We start from the raw sequence: 20,257 nt of genomic DNA on the forward strand, positions 1-20,257 counted from the left end.
GGTACATAATGTAACTTTTTTTCATTGAATTATAAGTCAAAAACGTTTATTATTATTTAACAAAAAGTGTACCATATCTTAATTTTAAGTTTTAGATTTTGGACATGTATTCAGTGGGAATTCGCATTTAAGCACAGTTGGACAAAATATATTATCATCACTGTTGCTGTAGTTTCAGCTAACTCAGTATTTTAGCATTCAGTTATTTAAGAGCTCTTTAAAAGCAGAGGGCAAATGAGGATAATATTAAATTTTACCATTATTTGGTCTTTTGATATTGATTAAATTTTTAAATAGTCATTGGATAACTTGAATAAAATCATTGCAGAAAAGGACATTTCAAAGGTATATTTATGCAGGCTAAAGTTTTAAAATTAACTTTTAAGTGTGTTTTGCAAAAAACTTTTAATATCTTTCCTGGGAATGACTACAGAACCAAAGTAGAACCCAATCTGTGAAGGGCCGTATTCTAGCCATGGCATCAACCAATAGGAATCTTCCTAAATTAAAACCTAATTTTAAGATTTTAGCATCAGAAATGTTCCATATCCTCAGGCAAGGGGTGTTGTTATTGATTTGTCACACTGTTTTCTAAGTTATACTGGCTAAATGATCACTCTTTAAAGGCAGTCTCATTTGTTTTTTTCATTGGTTAAAAAATGTTTCTGGTAATGACAGCTATTTTAAACAAGAAAAGTATAGTCTGATCTAACTTACCTCTGAAACTCCTGGAAAGCCAACATATATATTTAAATATATTTATTGTTAAAGTTGAAGAAACTGAGGTAAAAATGTGTGTTAAGAAACCATTTCTGGTATCTTGATTTAGAAATGTTTCGGCTTAAATTGTAAGTGATAGCTCTTATAACAATTTGGCTGTACTTAAAGACAAACAAAAACTCAGACACAGACAGCAGTATGGTGCTTACCAGAGAAGGGGATTGACAGGAGGTAGAAGAGGGTAAAGGGGTCAAATATATGGTGACAGAGGACTTGACTTCCTTGGTGAACACACAATGCCACGTACAAGTGATGTAATATAGAATTGTACATGTGAAACCTGTATAATTTTATTAACCAATAACTTTAATAAAACTAAACAAATAATCTCTCTAGGTAGAAAATAAAAATGAATAAAAACATTTTATTCTAGAATGTATATTTTTCATAACTTCTAAACTCTATAATAAATATAAATTTTATAAGTAAAATATTTCATGATATAAAATGAGCAGATACTTATAGTCTGTTGGTTTATGAAATTTATGAAAGAAGTTCTTATAAATAATTTTTAATGTTTTTCAAAATAGTATCTGTACCTCCTAACTTAATAGATAAAGATGAGGTCCTAAGAATACCCTTCTGCTAAATTTTGCTATTAAAGCTGTTTACTTATTCATCAAACTTTTATTAAATGCTTATTATGTGCTATGTACCAAATACTATTTCAGGTACCAAGTCATGAACAACATGAACAAGACCACTGTTCTTAAGGAGCTTACATTTTAGTGGAAAAGGGCATTTTAACTAATGATCAACCAGCAAAATAAAATAATTTCGAAAGCAATAGAGATAGGTTCACACAAGAGGATAGAGGAAGGGAGGAGCTAGCCACTTCAGATACGTGTCATAGAGAAGTGGGATATTTGAGTTACGTCTAGATGATAAGGAGCCAGCCATGTGAAGACCAATTGGAGCTATGTTGGACCAATTGCCCAACATCACTTAGAATGGTCCCCCCTGTGTCTACCTGTATCCTTTTCCTATAGGCATTCCGGTTTCATTGGAAGGAGCCTGGAGTCGCTGGGTGCAACATTCCCTTACCTTGAGATCTTTGACACAATACTCTCCTTTTTCTTTCCTACCTAATTGACCACTTTGCTTTAGCTCTAAAACAGGAATGGCCTTGAACTTCCCCGTAGAAGTTTTAAAGGAGTCATGTCCAGTTCATTTTTTTATTTTTTATTTTTCCGAAGTGAGAAACCCTGGGGAGGGAGGGAGGTAGACAGACAGACTCCCGCATATGCCTGACCCAGATCTACCCAGCATACCCACCAGGGAGCGATGCTCTGCCCATCTTGGGCGTTGCTCCTTTGCTGTCGGAGCCATTGTAGTGCCTAAGGCAAAGGCCATGGAGCCATCCTCAGTGCCCAGGCCAACTTTGCTGCAATGGAGCCTTGGCTGCCAGAGAGGAAAAGAGAGAGAGAGAGAAAGGAGAGGAGGAAGGGTAGAGAAGCAGATGGGTGCCTCTCCAGTGTGCCCTGGCCAGGAATTGAACCTGGGACTTCCATACACCGGGCCGACGCTCTACCGCTGAGCTAACCGGCCAGGGCATGTCCAATTCTTCATCCAGTCTTCTCTCATTCTAAATTATGTCCCCATCTACTTAGTTTTTTCTCCATGGCAACTACTCTTGAGCAAGATTCTATCACCTCATTACTAGAAAAACTAACACTCTTCTTTCTTATTCTCCCTGGTTTCCTCTAGCAGCTCTTTCCCACCCAACAGTCAGAATGAGTTTTTGTTCTTATGTTTATATTTATTTTTTATTTTTGAATTGGATTTATTGTGACATTGGTCGATAGAATTATGTAGGTTCAGGTGTGTTATTCCCTACTGCCCGTCGGTATACCATGCTGTGTGCTCACCATCTTAAGCCAGGTCTCCTTCCATCACCACTCCCCCTTTACCCCCTCCTCCCCTCCCCCACTGCTTCTTCTCTTGTATTCACTATACTATTGACTGTGTTTATGAGGTTTTTTAAATTTTCTTTTTGCTTAATTCTGTCACCTTTTTCACACAACCCCATAACTCCCTCCCCTCTGACATGTCAGTCTGTTCTCTGTATCTGAGTCTGTTTCTTTTTGTTTATTATTTTGTTCATTAGATTCCACATATAAGGGAAATCATATAGTACTTGTCTGAGAATGATTTTTTATTTTCTTGAGAGTTAGATCATTTCACTCCATGGTTAAAAATCTTCCATGGCTCCCACTGTAATTATAACATGTTCCAAAGTCTTTATCGTGGCCAAGGACCTAGGTAAATTAACTCCTGCCTGTCGCTTGGAACTTATTTTCAACTACTCTGTCTTAGTCACCAGTTCCGTGACTTCTTTTTATTTTCTCAAACATGTTTAGTCCAAGCATACTGTTCTCTAAGCCTGGAAACTTCTACTAATGGATCTCTTTATCTGGTCTTACTATTCTTGTTATTTGGCTATCAGCTCACACATTATGACTTCATTGAGACCACCCCTAATTCCTGATCTAAGTTAGCCATGTTTCCTTTCACTTCATCCTATCACCTTGGTTTTATGTTTCTCCAGGACACTTGACTCTGTTGAAAATGATGATATCTACATGAGTTTACCTGGTTGTTTACTGTCTCCTGCTACTGGAATGCGAACTCCAGGAGACCTGGGACTTTGTCTTATTTTTAAGGGTGTCATCAGCTCTTAGAGCTTGCTTAACCAGTATTTCTTTCAAAAAATTTTCATGATTTAAATGACTCAATAAATTAACTTTTTTGTCTGTTATATTAAGTTCAGAAAGAGATGTACATACTAAAATTTTATTTTATACTTATGTCATTATAGAATTCCACTTGTTTGTAGACATGTGTTTTTACTTATTTGACTTACATTTTTTTTTTTTTTTTTTGTATTTTTCTGAAGCTGGAAACTGGGAGAGACAGACAGACTCCTGCATGCGCCCGACCGGGATCCACCCGGCACGCCCACCAGGGGCGACGCTCTGCCCACCAGGGGGCGATGCTCTGCCCCTCCGGGGCGTCGCTCTGTTGCGACCAGAGCCACTCCAGCGCCTGGGGCAGAGGCCAAGGAGCCATCCCCAGCGCCTGGGCCATCTTTGCTCCAATGGAGCCTTGGCTGCGGGAGGGGAAGAGAGAGACAGAGAGGAGGGAGAGGGGGAGGGGTGGAGAAACAGATGGGTGCTTCTCCTGTGTGCCCTGGCAGGGAATTGAACCTGGGACCCCTTGCACGCCAGGCCGACGCTCTACCACTGAGCCAACCGGCCAGGGCCCAGGTTTTGACTTTGAATTCCCCTTTCCTGTAAACATTCTTCTTCTTACTTTTTTTTGTGGCTTTTATGTGCCTATTATATTTTTTTCACAAAGCTTTTTGTAAAAACCAAATTATGCTTTTTATTGTACTGTAGAAATCTCTGTCTTCCAATATGGATTCATTCTGGTCATATTTAATATAATTGCTTATATTCCTTATCTTATTCCTTTATGTTGTATGAATTACTTATTTTATTTTTTTCTCTATACATTTACTAGTTTATTCAAGCTTTTATTGCAGCCCCTTAATCGTCTTTTCTTATTTAGATGTTTTGCAACACTATTGGTACCTCCTATTCCAATTTTATTTACTGTGATTTTAAAATAATTATCTTTTTGAAGATCATCCAGTTAGTATTCAGCAGCTGTGTCCAGATCCAGAATTCTCCTTTCATGGATTTAAGTTACTGTTGACAATATGGTTTGATAAGCTCTGTTTTTCGCACACTCATGGGCAGTCACCTGGGCAGATAATTACCTGTATGTTTTCCAATCTAAGAGATTTTTTCCCCTGAAATTCTTTATGGCATTTTCACCTGTAACCACCTCCTATAGCAATGATCTTTCCTCCATTTCTGCATTAATGCTTTGTAATTCTTCAAATGCTCAGAAGCTTTTTGGAAATGAAAGTTACTTTATTTAAGCTCCCATGTATATGCCAAATATTGAATCATCTTCTCAAATGACTCTAGTTTTTTATTTTATATAAGAAATACCAATTTTTCTTTTTCCTTTTTTTTGAATGTTCTTTAAATTCCTTACTATTATCACCTTGCATTGGAAGCGGGGACAGATGTAAATCTAACCCCATATTTTCCTTCACTCCTGGATAATATCCTTTTTTTACTTTTGTCCAGTGTCTGAAAATGGATTTTTAAAATATATTTTGTATAGTTTTCTAGTTGATTAAGGCAAGGGAGATCTCTCATTCCTGTTAGTTCATTTTCATTGGAATTAGAAATTCTATTACATGGTTCAGAAAGATTTTCATGCCGATTATTAAAGGAAAGAGAAATTTTAGCACCTTAACTGTTTAGCATCAGCTATGTGAGAAAATTCACTGATGTTGACCATCTCCTTTATCCTTGATGCAGAAGTATTTAATACTTAATTATTAATTTAACATGTAATTTGTCATTTATTTAATTTATTATATTATACCTGCTATCTGCCTGATATTACGGCCAGAATTTTATTTCTGTTAATCAATTAATTGTTCTTCCATGAAATAGGTACTTTTGTTATTACCATTCACATATGGGACAACTGAAACACAAAAACGTTAAATAGTTTTCCAAAATATTTTCACGTACTAGGTGAAAACCTGAATTTTAAAATTATATATATATAGATATATTCAATATATAGGTATGTATGTATATATCTATATCTATATCTATATATATAGTGTGTGTATGTGTATGTGACAGAGACAGACAGAGAGAGAGAGACAGAGAGAGGGACAGATAGGGACAGACAGACAGGAAGGGATAGAGATGAGAAGCATCAGTTCTTTGTTGCGGCTCCTTAGTCGCCTTAGTTCTTCATTGATTACTTGCCCATATATGCCCTGACCAGGGAGCTACAGCAGAGTGAGTGACCCCTTGCTCAAGCCAGCAACCTTGGGCTCAAGCCAGCAACCTGGGGCTCAAGCCAGAGACAATGGGGTCATGTCTATGATCCCACAGTCAAGCCAGCATCCCTGCTCTCAAGTTGGATGAACCTGCACTCAAGCCGGCAATCTTGGGGTTTCGAACCTGAGTCCTCTGTGTCCCAGTCTGGCGCTGTATCCACTGTGCAACCACCTACTCAGGCTCCAAATTAGATAGTCTTTATTCAAATGCTGCACTATTGACTATATTATACTTCCTTAAGAATTATGTTACATACAGTGTGATCTCTATAATATCAACAGAAACAGGGAACAACTTGAGCTTCTTGGCTAGTTGTACCTTTCAAACTTTATTTTTTATTAACATGAAATTATAACATAAGATGACATATTTTATGCTTTGAGTGGTGTATAACAGAATAGTTGCATGTAGGCCTGCAGCGGCCTTTGACAAGAATGTATAAGAAACAACAAATCCCCTTGGCTTCCTTAATAGAGTTGAAATATATTTTTTGGCTTACAAGCAATGATCCATTATATTAATAGAAAATGTGATTATTATTAGACAAAGAAACTTGTTTGCATAATTTTGTTAGGCATGTATAATATGTCATTGGATTTCACATGAAACTCTTAGCATATATTCCTAAAGTAATTTTCTACTAGTTTTCTTAAACTATTTGATTTTAGAAATTAGGCACAATTCTATCATTAGTAGTTGAATAGATTAGGTGTTCTAGATGCAATTTTGTGTCCAGTAAAAATGATTTCTAATATGGTGATTTGATTGTCTTGATCATTTAAAACAATTGTATTTACACATGCCACAAAACATCACCATGTTGATTCAGAAAGTTTCAAACTTTCTTTTATTTTACTCTTCCAGATTGCATTTTCCCAGCACAATACAATCATGGATCTTGTGCAGTTTTTTGTCACCTTCTTCAGGTAATTTGCTTTTATTAACTGAATTTGTTAAACCTATATTTTATTATATGACCGTTAACCTGATATGTAATTTATCAAATTGTTAACCTTAAAATATCACATAGTATGTCTTGAATCGTTTTATATGCGTAAATATATGCCACTGAGCAGAGGAAGCATACTTGAAATATGCTTTTATGAGACTATTTTGCTGTTATACTATTTAATAGTTAATGGATTCAGTGGAATGAGTATAACCTTGTCTTCCCCCGTCACATAAGTAATTAGAACCTGCTTTAATTAATGAAATGAACAGAACCACATTCACCATATTGATTAGGTACATCTCCTAGAATAATATCAGTTCAGTAATTTCTTAGGAAATTGTCATATGTGCTAGGCAGTGTGCTATAATCAGAGTTTATAGTCTGGAAGTACTAAATATGACTGAATGGAACATCATTCCTTAGGGCATTAGCATTTTGAGATCAACAGTAGGTTCGTATAAAAGGGCATCGTAATTAAACAACTTTGGAAAATATGTATGCTGTAGTTAAGCAGAGCCCTTCTGCCTTGTCATTAACTTACAGTACTTCTCAGAGTTTTTAATATGCTTATTTGCAGCATAGCTTTTTTAAGGAGAGGGTAGAGTTTGAAGCATTTCTCAAAACATGAAAACTTTTCCAGGAACATTTACTTTCATTTCCATGGGATAGAAATAAAGAGACACCAGGTGAGAAGCAGCTGAGTTTCAGTGTTCTGGAGTCTGAGGTCTCTGGATTGGCAGGGATGTTGTTTCTGTTAGCACGATTACGGTCTATATAGCGTGTGCCGGTCCATTGGGCGTCTTTGTGCAAATCAGACAAATGTGGCTCCTCCTTCTGGCAGATGCAGTCCCACATCACAGCACACGGCTTCACAAGCAGAGTGTGTGGTGTACATTCTGACCTTCACTCACCAGGTTGGCTGTACCTACCACCCTGCACAGTAATGAATCTTTACAACCCAACACAGATACATGTCTAGCACTTTCCTGAACACCAAGGTAACCATTATTGGTTATCTTGTCCAGACAAGTACTTGAGTTCTTAATGCCTTCCCCACAGAGGTCAGCACACATTTCCTGGGAAGGGCCAGGTAGTGACTGTTTCAGGATGTGTGGGCTGGACGGTCTCTGTTGCACGTACGCCCCTCTGATGCTGTTGTGCTGGTGCAGCCACAGCCAATATGGAGGCCAACATGAGTGGCTGTGTCCCCATAAAGCTTCATTACAAAACAGCTGGTGGGCAGACTACTGCCTGGGACATAATTTGCCTGAGTCCTGATCTTGCTTATGCCTGAATGCCTTTAATGACAGAAAACGCACCATCTCCTGAGATAGCATTTGCTACCTTCCGGTAACTAATTGTTCTTCATAATTGAGATGAAATCTGTGTCCGTGTAATGTCTCCTCTAATTCATCCATCTGGGCCTGTACATGGAAAGTCTGATCTCTCCTCTTCATTTACAGCCCTTTAGTTTCCTACACACACTTCTCAAATTCACACGTTCCCTGTTCATTAACCCATTTCTATTGTCCAAACCTTTACCATGTTGGCCCCTTTCCTCTGCAAACAATGATATTTGTCAACATCCCTTGGAAAGTTGTTCTAGAATTTAATACTATACTGCTCACAAAATTTAAGGGATCAGGGAACGTGCAGATACTCTAGTACTTTCAGCCTTTTGTCTAGTGCATTTTCAACAATGAAATAAAAGTTGGTCTTGCATCTCATTTGCATAATCAACAACTTTCTTTGACTTGTCATTTGCTTTTCTGTTGTTCATGTTTATTAAAAAATCAAATGCTTCTTTTTTTTCCACTTCATATTCATTTTGAAATATCCCCTAATTTTTGTGAGCAATATACATACATACTTGTCACTAACGTGTGCAAAGTTTATTTATACTTTAAATTTGTCCCCTAAAAGTGAAATTTGAGGAAAACATCTTATCTAGAATGTTTTGTGATTTTGTATTTCTAAATATAAGTGGTTGTTGAGGCTATTATGTTAAAATATGTGTTTGGAAAGTATTAGGAGTTAGAATCAAATGAGCATTATGAATCTGAGTAAAACTGTGTTTGATGCAGAAGAGTGTGGATGGAAATGCACTGGAAAGTTCAGCTCTGGGTAAAATCCGCAATGTTGAATACACATGTGAATTATGTAAGTGATTAACCCTTTGAGTACTATGAACGTTCATGTACGTCCTCACTCAAAGGGTTAACAAAAAACTCACTACTCACAGGATTAAGGTTTTACCTGAAGCTTTTAAATGTGTGGGAATGTTTTAAGTTTAATAGTTTTTTTTATTAGATTAGAGAAAGCTAGTGTTAATGGGTACCATGTCTTAGAGATGGTCTTATTTATTATGTTGTCATCATGGAGGAAGTAAAAAAAAGTATTCTAATCATTGTGTGAGATAAAATAGATTTGATGGTTTTTTTTGTCATATAAATGTCTTTCAGTAGTAAAATGTAAATTAGTATTAAAATTATCCCATTGTTAAGAAAAAACATGGGCAGAATATTTTGTAGTTTATTTAGTTGTTTTTTTTTTTTTAATAAGGCCACTAAAAAATTTTAAAAGAGAGTTTCCAACAGGTTGGCATTTATGAACGTCATCCATTCAGGCCACCATTACTGCTATTGGTGTTTCTAACCAAGTTATTAAAATAGCAGAGGTAAATGTGTCATCTTTTTGGCTTAGCCATACAGAGTTCATTGGAGGCCAGTTCACAAACTCTGTTGGTTCTTTAACTCTAGTACTGGGAATAGTTCTGATGGTAAACACAATTTGGGCCAGTATTAAGGAGATTGTTTATAGGCATAGCCTGGCTCTGATCTTACCTTTCTATAAGGTCATAAGTATAGGTCACCTAATGTCCCTAAGTTTTAGTCCTCTCATATGAAGAATTAAAGAATTTTGTTGTGGTCATTTGAGTCTGTGGTATAATATAGGAAATGATTAGAAAACTAAAAGAAATTATTTAAAAAATAAATACCTTTTCCTGGTATGCAAAATAGAAAAAAGAAGTCTATATGAATCTGGAAAGTCTCAATTATTTATTTGAAAGTAAGTTAAGGCAGTTAAATTAGATGGAGATAGAGTAGGGATTATTACCCTTGTACATTTTAGGTTTTTAACGGTGCTGGTAATTTTCACTTGTCCTGGGGGTGCCACAATGTTTTTGATTTACCATCTTGACCAGATGGGAGGGTAGTTTCAGAGGCTGCCACTTGGCCTTTCCCATTGTGACAGGTCTTACCACACACGGCAGGCACACAATGTAGGGATTGTTTTTTTTTTATTTTTTATTTTTATTTTAATTTTTTTCTTTTTGTATTTTTCTAAAGCTGGAAACAGGGAGGCAGTCAGACAGACTCCCGCATGCGCCCGACCAGGATCCACCCGGTATGCCCACCAGGGGGCGATGCTCTGCCCATCCGAGGTGTCGCTCTGTTGTGACCAGAGCCAGCCTAGCGCCTGAGGCAGAGGCCATAGAGCCATCCTCAGCGCCTGGGCCATCTTTGCTCCAATGGAGCCTTGGCTGCTGGAGGGGCAGAGAGAGACAGAGAGGAAGGAGAGGGGGAGGGGTAGAGAAGCAGATGGACGCTTCTCCTGTGTGTCCTGGCCGGGAATTGAACCCAGGACCTCTGCACATCAGGCTGATGCTCTACCACTGAGCCAACTGGCCAGGGCCAATGTAGGGATTTTTTTTTTTTTTTTGTATTTTTCTGAAGCTGGAAACGGGGAGAGACAGTCAAACAGACTCCTGCATGCGCCCGACCGGGATCCACCCGGCACGCCCACCAGGGGCGACGCTCTGCCCACCAGGGGGCAATGCTCTGCCCCTCCGGGGCGTCGCTCTGCCGCGACCAGAGCCACTCTAGCGCCTGGGGCAGAGGCCAAGGAGCCATCCCCAGCGCCCGGGCCATCTTTGCTCCAATGGAGCCTTGGCTGCGGGAGGGGAAGAGAGAGACAGAGGAAGGAGGTGGGGGTGGAGAAGCAAATGGGCGCTTCTCCTATGTGCCCTGGCTGGGAATCGAACCCGGGTTCCCCGCACGCCAGGCCGACGCTCTACCGCTGAGCCAACCGGCCAGGACCGGGATTGTTTTAACTAACTTGAACATGAATTCTAATTATACCCTTGAGACCTAGGTAAATTGTTCCTAAGTAGTCCATAGACACAGTTGGCACCCTGTGAGCCAGAATTGGTCACCTGGTTCTGGAAGACACTACAAATCTAACAAAGTGCATGATGACATTTTAGTCTTTAGGTATCTATCACGTCTCTAATCCTGTGTCTGATGGAAACCAAACAATCTACTTGTTTCTCTTGTACTGTGAATATGCCTGGTCCCTTTGGATAGGAACAACACTAAGATCCCTTTGGGGATCATTTTATACATTATACACTCTTCAAGATGTTTCAAGATGTCCCTCTCTCTTATGGACCCAGCCATCTGTTCAGTCCATGGGCTCTGGATTCGTAAACGAGCTCATCTGGGGACTGAGTGGAGAGGATCATGATTTTCGACTTTGGCAAGCACCCTCAGTCCCTTGTTCCTTCATTCTTACTTAAAATAAAACACAGTGTTTTACTTAACATTTATCGTCTGACACCAGCGTTTGTCGCTTGCCTTCCTGCCCCTCAGGAGACCTTGCCTTTTTAATCATCTCTACAGCTGCAGTCCTCACATTCCCTTCTGTCAGCATCTACTCCCTTCTCTCGCACGCGCTGGGACAACCCAGGCACTGCCATTTCCCTTTGCAGTGGCTGTGGCCTTTTCAGCTCCTGAGAGGCATTCCAGGAACAGGTTCACCCACCCCCTGGAGTCCTCGTTAGGCAGTGCATCTCCCGTGGGCCTGAGAATATGCACCGATATCCACGCTTGTTCCATCCCCCCTTGATCAGACACCACCAAATCCAATGCTGTCGTGCTCCCCTGGCCCCTGCCCGCCCATGCCAGCTAATTCTTGTAGCTCTTTCAAGTCTGCGATTTCTTCCCTTACCAGGCCAATATGCATTATTATGCTGTCGTTAAACTCTTGTTATCTGTGTGGCAACCAAGAGACAAGGTAGTGGCAGCTTGTCAGGGGAGCGCCTGTTGGCTCTGTTATTAGAGAAGGGTGTCGAAGAACCAACATCCTCAGAAGCATCCTTCTGGGTATTCCATTCTAGACATCTCTGTCCCCTATTTCAAGGGTTCTGGCTTTTCCAGCTGTGGCCCTCATCTTTGCAGAAGAGAACTGCTCCAGCTGAGCGTTTTGTCATCTTCGGAGCTCTGGAGATTGAGCAGTTAGATTCTCAGCCTGCTGTGCATCCATATTGGCTCTTCCACTGTCAGAGAGAAGGGCTTCATGTAGACATATACAGGATACCCTCTAGCCTTAGATGTAGCCTGTAAATGTCACTATCCTTCAGCTTCTCATTGTCCTTCTGCAGGTAGTGACCCAGCATAGCAGTGATCAGCCAACTCTCTTCTGAAGGTGTGTTTCTCAGGTCAACACTGGTGTAATCTTTAGCAGTCGAAGCCTTTTCCAGGGACTGTCTTTGCCCCCACTCCCCCACCACCAACAGGAAGGGTGTCTTTTTAGCCTGCCAAGTAGTGAGTGAGCCAGTCCCAGATCCCCATTTACCTCCTGATTTCCCAGATCTCAGGTCCCCAGAGAAGCAGACATCAGAATGGGATCAAACATGCAAGAAATATATCAGGGACTACTCCCATAAGGAAAAGACAAGGGGAGAAGGTGAGGAACCTTCTAGACCAGTGATCTCCAACCCCCGGACCACGGACTGACAGCGGTCCATGGGCCATTTGGTACTAGTCCGCAGAGAAAGAATAAATAACTTACATTATTTCCATTTTATTTATATTTAAGTCTGAACAATGTCTTATTTTTAAAAAATAACCAGATTCCCCCTGTTACATCCATCTAAGACTCACTCCTGACGCTTGTCTCGGTCATGTGATACATTTATCCGTCCCACCCTAAAGGCCGGTCCGTGAAAATATTTTCTGACATTAAACTGGTCTGTGGCCCAAAAAAGGTTGGGGACCACTGTTCTAGACCACAGCATTGATCTGACCTTTGTGAAACAGAGCAGGAAGAAAGGGAAGTTGGGTGAAAGAGTTCGGAGTTGCACTGCAGGTGTAAGGAAGTTTGACAAGACCAATGGTGAGCCCTGCAGCCTCATGTGCACAGAGAAAGTACACAAGATCTCTGCGCTCTCTTTTTATAGGGCAGTGATTTTATTGGCTCAGGGCTCCACCGGCTGACTTCATTTAACTTTAATTACATCCTAAAATCCCTATCTCTAAACACGATTATATAGGAATTTTGGCTTCAACACGTGAATTTTGGAATAACATACTTCATAGCATTCTGCCTCTGACCCTCCAGAATTACGTTCTTATTTGCATGCAAACTACATTCATTCCCTCCCAACAATCCCAAAACAGTTAACGAATTCCTGCATCAGCTCTGAAGGTCTGGAGTCTAAAGTCTCATCTAACTATCACCTGGATCAGAAATGGGTAAAACTCAGGGCATAATTCCTCCCAAGGCAAAATTCTTGTCCAGCCATGAACTTGTGAAACCAGACATATTCTGTGTTTGCAAAAGCGGGACCCACATAGGATGACATTCTCATTTCAGAAGGAGAAACATGAGGGAAGAAAGGGGTGATGGGTCCAAAGCATGTCCCGAACTCGAGGCAAATTCCACCAGCTCTTAAGACGGAAGAATAATCCTCTTTGGCTTCCTGCTCCACCTGCAGCCCCCTGGGTGTCAGCATCACCCCACAGCGCTGTGGAGCAGCCTTGCGCTGCAGTCTGGTGAGGTGGCCTTGACCCCGAAGCACTGGGCGATGGCATTCTGGTCACCCGAACCCAAAGAGGCTCCATCCTTTCAAAGTGAGGAGAAACTAGCCTTGCCCCCAGGGCCTGTGTTGGGAGTGGGAGCCCTTATGATCTCTGAATGACTTTTGGGGTCATTCTTCCCTTTCCTTGAAGTTTAAAGCCTGTTCCCAACTGAATTCCTCTGTGGTTCCGTCCTGTGGCATCCAGGAAGTCTGACAGCATTCCTTCCTCCGTCTGCCCTTCCTGTTAGCTTCATTCAAACGGGCACATGGCTGTGCTGGTCAATTTCATCTCTGTTTCTTGCTTCTGCTAAAATGGATGATTAAATTCATGAGCCACAGCAGTGTTCTTTATCAAATGGTCGTTTAGTCACCACAACTTGAGCGCGTTCTCTTCAGAACAAGCTTTCTCGGCCTTTTTATTTTTTTATTTTTTTTATTTAATATGGATAGACTGAGGATTTTCCAGAATTCCAAGTTCTGCTTCCTTTTTGCCTGTCAGCTCCTTGTTCAGTTCACCTCTCTCCTCCTGCATTTGTTAAAAGCAGTTAAGAGGGCCGAAGACCTATCTGCAGTACTTTCCTTTTACATCTTTTATGCTAGATGTCCATTTCCATGGCTTGCAAGTTCTATTTTCCCCAAAACATTAGAACACAATTCAGCCAAGTTGTTTTGTTTTGTTTTGTTTTGTTTTGTTTTTTTGACAGAGACACAGGGAGAGAGTCAGAGAAAGGGACAGATAAGGACAGACAGACAGCAAGGGAAAGAGATGAGAAGCAGCAATTCTTCGTTGTGGCTCCTAAGTCTCCTTAGTTGTTCATTGATTGCTTTCTCATATGTGCCTTGACTGAGCAACCCCTTGCTCGAGCCAGTGACTATGGGGTCATGTCTAGGATTTCACGCTCAAGCCAGCGACCCCACATTCAAGCTGGTGAGCCCGCGCTCAAGCCGGTGACCTTGGGGTTTCACACCTGGGTCCTCCACATCCTAGTCTGATGCTCTATCCACTGCATCACCTCCTGGTCAAGCTCAGCCAGTTTCTTTGCCATTTTATAACAGGAATTGCTTTCCTCTGGTTTCCAGTAACCCGTCCAGCACTTCCATCTCAGACCTCACCAGAATGACCTCCAGCTTTAATATGTGTATCAACATTCTGCTCACAATTTGTTATGTATTCTCTAAGAAAACGGTTCTCCTTTTTCTTTCTGATCTCTCACCAGAATCACCTTTTAAGCCCATGTTTCTCTCCAGCACCTCTTCACATCAATCTAGGTTTTCTCCAGCCTGCGCCCAGACTTCCTCCTGCCTCTCCCCCACCCCCAGGTCCAAAGCTGCTCCTGTAGTCTGAGGTTGTTACAGCGGCACCCGCTCCCTGGTACCGTAATCTGTCTTAATCTGCTCATGCTGCCATAACGAAGTACCAAAGACTGGTGGATTAAACAATGGAAACAATAGAAATGTATTTCCTCTCAATTCTGGAGGCTGGTGAGTAAGTCTAAGTAAGACCAGGGCGCCTGCATGGTTGCTGTCAGATGCTGGCGCTCTTTCAGGCTTGTGGGTGGCCGGCCTCTTTCTCACTCTGTGCTCATGCGACCTTTCTTTCCTAAGTGTGTGTGCTCAGAGAGGGAAGGAGAGGCAGGGAGCTCTCTGGCTCTCAGCTGTCACTTCGTATAAGAACTTTATTCCTATAGATCAGGGCCCCACTCGTATGACCTCATTTAACCTTAATTACCTCCTAAATTCCATGGCTACAGATAGAGTCACATTGGCAGTTAGGGCTTCAACATACAAATTGGGCCAGTACAATTCAGTCATAGCAGACTATCAAGACCATTTGGTCCCAATATTGTTTGTATCATTTTGTATTACGTTTTCTGTTTCTTGCACCTGAAATAGTTTCAACTGCTAGTGCATCCTAAGGTATAGTTGATTCTTGCTTAATAACCCTTGAAAAAGTTTGTACCAATACGTGCTGTGAACGTATTGTTTCCTCAGTTTTACCCATGAGGCAGTGGCAGTTTTTTTCTTTGTCATACTGGTAACTGAAATAAGTAAATTTGTTTTTACAACATACTGGGCTTTTTTCTAAGTTACTGAATTATCATTATTATTATTATTTTAACATTTTACTTAGTTAAAGAAGCCTTCAAGTATTGGGAAGGTATTTTTAAAACATTGGAAAAATATTTTCTAGAACAGCAGTTATTAGGAAATAAATTACTTTTTAAAAGAATATATGTATTTTAAAAAATAATATGTGTTCAATACTGTTCCCCAGTTTGTACTATTTTTAGTTGAAATAAAAGATTAATATCCCCAAATTGTCTCTTAACATATGTATTTAAGACTTGACTTTTATGATCAATGAACCTCAAGCTGCTATAAAATAGTGAGTGTTCGCTCCTATTGCATTTGGCCAACTAGATTACCACCAGAGGGCATTTCCCTGTCACTGGAAGGCCGCTTTACAATATAACCACGCTGTGCCTCACTTATTGAATTCTCTTTAATTTTTCTTCAATGAGAATATCTAATGAATTCCACGTTTTTTTTTTTATCATTTTAAGAATCCGTTCCATAGTGGCCATTTTATGAAGGTTAAAATCAAATTATTGAAATAGCTCTCCCTAAGTTCCTATGCCTTTCTTTTTTTTAATCCCTGTAGCTCATTTACTTGCATTTTCACGTTTCCTTTTCCTTTTTGAATTTTCTTTCCTTTAAAGGATCTTACTGCAGGATGATGAACCTTCCAGATCTTTTGATACGTGATACAGCATTTTTTTTAAAAAAGGAAAGCCCAGTTATCCCCCTGTTCCTATATCTCTACCAAGGAGCTATAAAAAACTATTGCATTCCATATATAATAGAAAAGGATCTGAAGAAAGTGATGAAACATTTTTCTCTGATAAACTTACCTCAATACCAGATTATCGGGTGCTAACGTTTGACATTGCCCTTAAGACCTTTGACCTAAGAAATATACTAGAGAAAAGCTAACTGGGACAGAATGATCCATAAATATCAGTTATTTTATGCAATAAAGGTTCTTTTTTTTTCTCACTTGTGAAGTCTAGTTGACAGAAAGGAACCCGTGGAAGGGACAGGGCTCTGCTTCTTCATGGAATTCAGATTGGTGGCAATTCTGTCATTGTTCAAGCTCCTGCGATTATCAGTAGAGACTGGGATTTTTTTTGTTAGTCGCCAAAGGATGAGTGTAACTTTTCTACTCTACTGGATATATTTGCCAAGTGATTTTGTTTGTTTGCTTGCTTGCTTTTTTTTATGAAGCAGGTGCTCTTAATAAACTGTTTTTTTGTTTTAAATGTAGATATTTATAAAGAACCGTAACTTCTATTTGCAATATAATGAATAACAAATCAAGAACATTTATAAAGTACTACCTTGATCTAAGGCTAATAAATGACAAATAAGACATTCCCTGTCAGAAAATTTATAAGATATTCAAATCAATTAAAGAATCAATTCCACTCATTTAGAAAAAGTTTAATGACAGCTACTTGCCAGGAACTAAGAAGTAGTTCATGAGCTTTTAATAGTTTTTGGAGATTATTAGAATTTTATTAGAATATTTTCTTAAACTTTATTTATTGAGTTTACCTTCTAATTTATTTATTATATCATCATGAACTCTAATCTGATGTGAATTAGCATGGAGAGCATTTGCTGCAGACGCCAAAGGCACATAGCTCCACTTGTGCAGAAGTTGAAATTAGGGACACTGAACATTTTTATTCTGAATTTTGGCATCATTATAAAAGTGGCGCTCTTCACTTGAGTCATCAAATTTAGATCAGAAAGACTTTAAGTTTCTCATGGAGAAATTCATCACGTCTTCATCTTCGGTTGAATCTTTATCATGTAACTCTTTCTTAACTGAGAAATATCATGAATTATAGATTATCAAATGAAAATATATATTTTTATTTAATTGGTATTTAATTATTTTATACAAGTGAATTTTGGTCTATGTATGATTATCTACTGCTGAAGATATTCTGAAAGAATCAGCTGACAAAATTTTGTGTCTGATTGAGTATGAGGGGTGATAAAATTTTTTTTTTTTTTTTTTTTGCATTTTTCTGAAGCTGGAAACAGGGAGAGACAGTCAGACAGACTCCCGCATGCGCCCGACCGGGATCCACCCGGCACGCCCACCAGGGGCGAGGCTCTGCCCACCAGGGGGCGATGCTCTGCCCATCCTGGGCGTCGCCATGTTGCGACCCTCCTGGGCGTCGCCATGTTGTGACCAGAGCCACTCTAGCGCCTGGGGCAGAGGCCACAGAGCCATCCCCAGCGCCTGGGCCATCTTTGCTCCAATGGAGCCTTGGCTGCGGGAGGGGAAGAGAGAGACAGAGAGGAAGGCGCGGCGGAGGGTTGGAGAAGCAAATGGGCGCTTCTCCTATGTGCCCTGGCCGGGAATCGAACCCGGGTCCTCCGCACGCTAGGCCGACGCTCTACCGCTGAGCCAACCGGCCAGGGCGAGGGGTGATAAAATTAAATGTGCTTTTACCTTTTAGCTGGTAAATAATGGTGAGACTAAGAAGTTGGAAGATAGGGTAGAATTTGCAGCTAAATACTTTTTAAGTTAGGCATTTTACTTCAACTCTCCATGAGTTAGGTTTCTCATCTTTTAAATGATCACTTACCAGAATCCATGGTATATCATGTGTGATTATGGTAAAGAAATAATGCATGCAACACACCATAGTGCTCGGTAGATATTACTGAATATATGTCAGTTGCTTATTTTCTTAAAAACATTGTTCAGGAGTTCAGTTTGTTAAAATTTGTATCTATAAAATTTATATCTATAATATTAAAATTCTTAAGATATAGTGGTAAGGCTGAATTTCCAATAAATAGATTCTTGGACTGTATCTAAGTATCAGTTCTCAGTACCATATTATAACAGTTACAGTGTCATCGTGGGTATAACGAGGGAGGGTAAGCACTGGTACTAGTTCAGACTAGAACAGGGTTTCTCAGCACTATTAGCATGTTGATCTGGAAAGATCTTTGTGGGGAGATGTTGCTAGCCTGTGTATTGTAGGATATTTAGCTGCATCCCACCCACTAGACACCTACCACGTGGTAACAACCAGAAATGTCTCCAGGCCCAACCTAATGCCCCCTGGAGGGCAGCGCTCTCCTAATGAGAATGACTGGAGTAGAAGGAACATCATGCAGGCTTCTTCCAGTAAATAAAGAAATTTTAGCACATGGAGGAAGGAATTAACTGACTCAGTGTAACCCAGAAACCAGAAGCAGCACTGATGGATAAAGACAATTTAATTGAAGACTATTTTTATAGTTTGAATGAGCTAAAAAAATAGACTGCTTTGACTTGTAAGGCAGCTTCTCAGCCCCGAGTATTTAGTGACGGGCCGGATCACTATCAGAACTGGGCTGAGAACTTCTGTTCTGGGAGGCAGGTTTCTCTAATGATCCAGATTTGAAAACCATTCCAAGGGAGGTCATAGTTGAAGCCATGGAAATAACTGAGCCCTCACTCTGACGGCAAGAGAAGATGACAGCATGGCTGTTGTGAGCTGAGTTATCGGGACTGTCCATGATTTAGAAGAGGGAATCAGAATGCACCTCACCTTCACTGACCCTGGAACGTATCAGGAAGGATGAAGGCAAACCAACAAAGGAAGGTATTCAGGAGGAGTTTCAAAGAATGAGTGGTTGGTATTGTCAATGGAGAAGTGGAAGTCAGTGGATTGAGAAAAGCCCAGTGTGCTTAATTACTGGAAAGTCATGGTGAGGATAGTGTCCTGTAAAGTGTTGAATATGATACAAACACTAACCATTAATAATATTAACATTTTTATTAGCATATAAGTCAGATGCCCGATTCCAAGGAGTTAAAGAAAACTAGATTATGAGGAAATTGACATAGAGGTAGTTACATTGACCATGTGGTCAGCAAAATAGAGGAAGCTATAGGATCAATAGAGCAGAGGTATAATTTTATTTTTTAGGTGATGTGCAACTTGAACACTTTGGGTAACTTAAGATGAAATAGAAAGTTTATAAAAGTTAGGGAAAGAGGTAATTATATAGAAAATAAAAAAGGTACCTCAATGGTTGGGAAGGTTAGGGCTACAGGCTTTTTTTTTTCCGTTTTAATCCACTTCCTTTGACCATGGAGAAAGAATTAGAGAATGGGTATGAAAATATTGTTGTGCGATGGTGAGTAAGCTCACAGCTCCTGATAGATCGGGAGTAAAGAGTTTGAGGCTTATAAAGCTGGGTTTGAGTTTTGACACGACCACTTGCTTATAGTCTGTGTGACTGTAAGCAATTTACTTTAAACATTGAGCACTGGATCCTTCTTTCCTAAAATTAGAGTAATATATGCTATCTGAAGTGTTCTTATGAAACTAAATTCAATGATCAGTGAAAATGACCTAGCACAGTATCTGGAATGTGTTCAGCACTCAGTGGAGAGGTGCGAAAATTGTCATTGTCATCCTCATTGAAGGGTAGTCTAAGATTTCGTTCAGTGAGGCAAGGAGAAAAAATTACTAAGAATTTGACAAGTGTGAACATGTCAAAAACTGCACTGCTTATTAGTTAATCAGTTGAAGAACACAAGAAGTATCAATTAAGGATGAAGCCCGGGATTTTTATAGTGACCCATGACCATCACTGGTGGTGACTCAGGTCTGTTCACTTCTGGTTTTTGGTTGTTTTTTTCCCCCC

The 20,257-nt window shown here is 39.9% G+C and overlaps 1 protein-coding gene and 1 non-coding gene across 3 annotated transcripts in view; one reads left to right on the plus strand and one right to left on the minus strand.

Moving 5' to 3' along the window:
* The window catches only part of ATRNL1 (attractin like 1), a 546,562-nt gene that overhangs the window by 195,707 nt on the left and 330,598 nt on the right, over positions 1-20,257 (plus strand). For both annotated transcript variants that reach the window (XM_066238474.1, XM_066238473.1), the window contains exon 25: positions 6,582-6,643. In XM_066238474.1, the coding sequence (XP_066094571.1) occupies positions 6,582-6,643 (62 nt within the window). The remainder of the gene's footprint in view (positions 1-6,581; positions 6,644-20,257) is intronic.
* On the minus strand, positions 10,290-10,365 carry TRNAI-GAU (transfer RNA isoleucine (anticodon GAU)). Its single transcript has one exon. It is a non-coding gene; the product is annotated as a tRNA-Ile (tRNA).

This window comes from Saccopteryx bilineata, chromosome 7 (assembly GCF_036850765.1).
Source record: "Saccopteryx bilineata isolate mSacBil1 chromosome 7, mSacBil1_pri_phased_curated, whole genome shotgun sequence".
NCBI lineage: Eukaryota > Metazoa > Chordata > Mammalia > Chiroptera > Emballonuridae > Saccopteryx > Saccopteryx bilineata.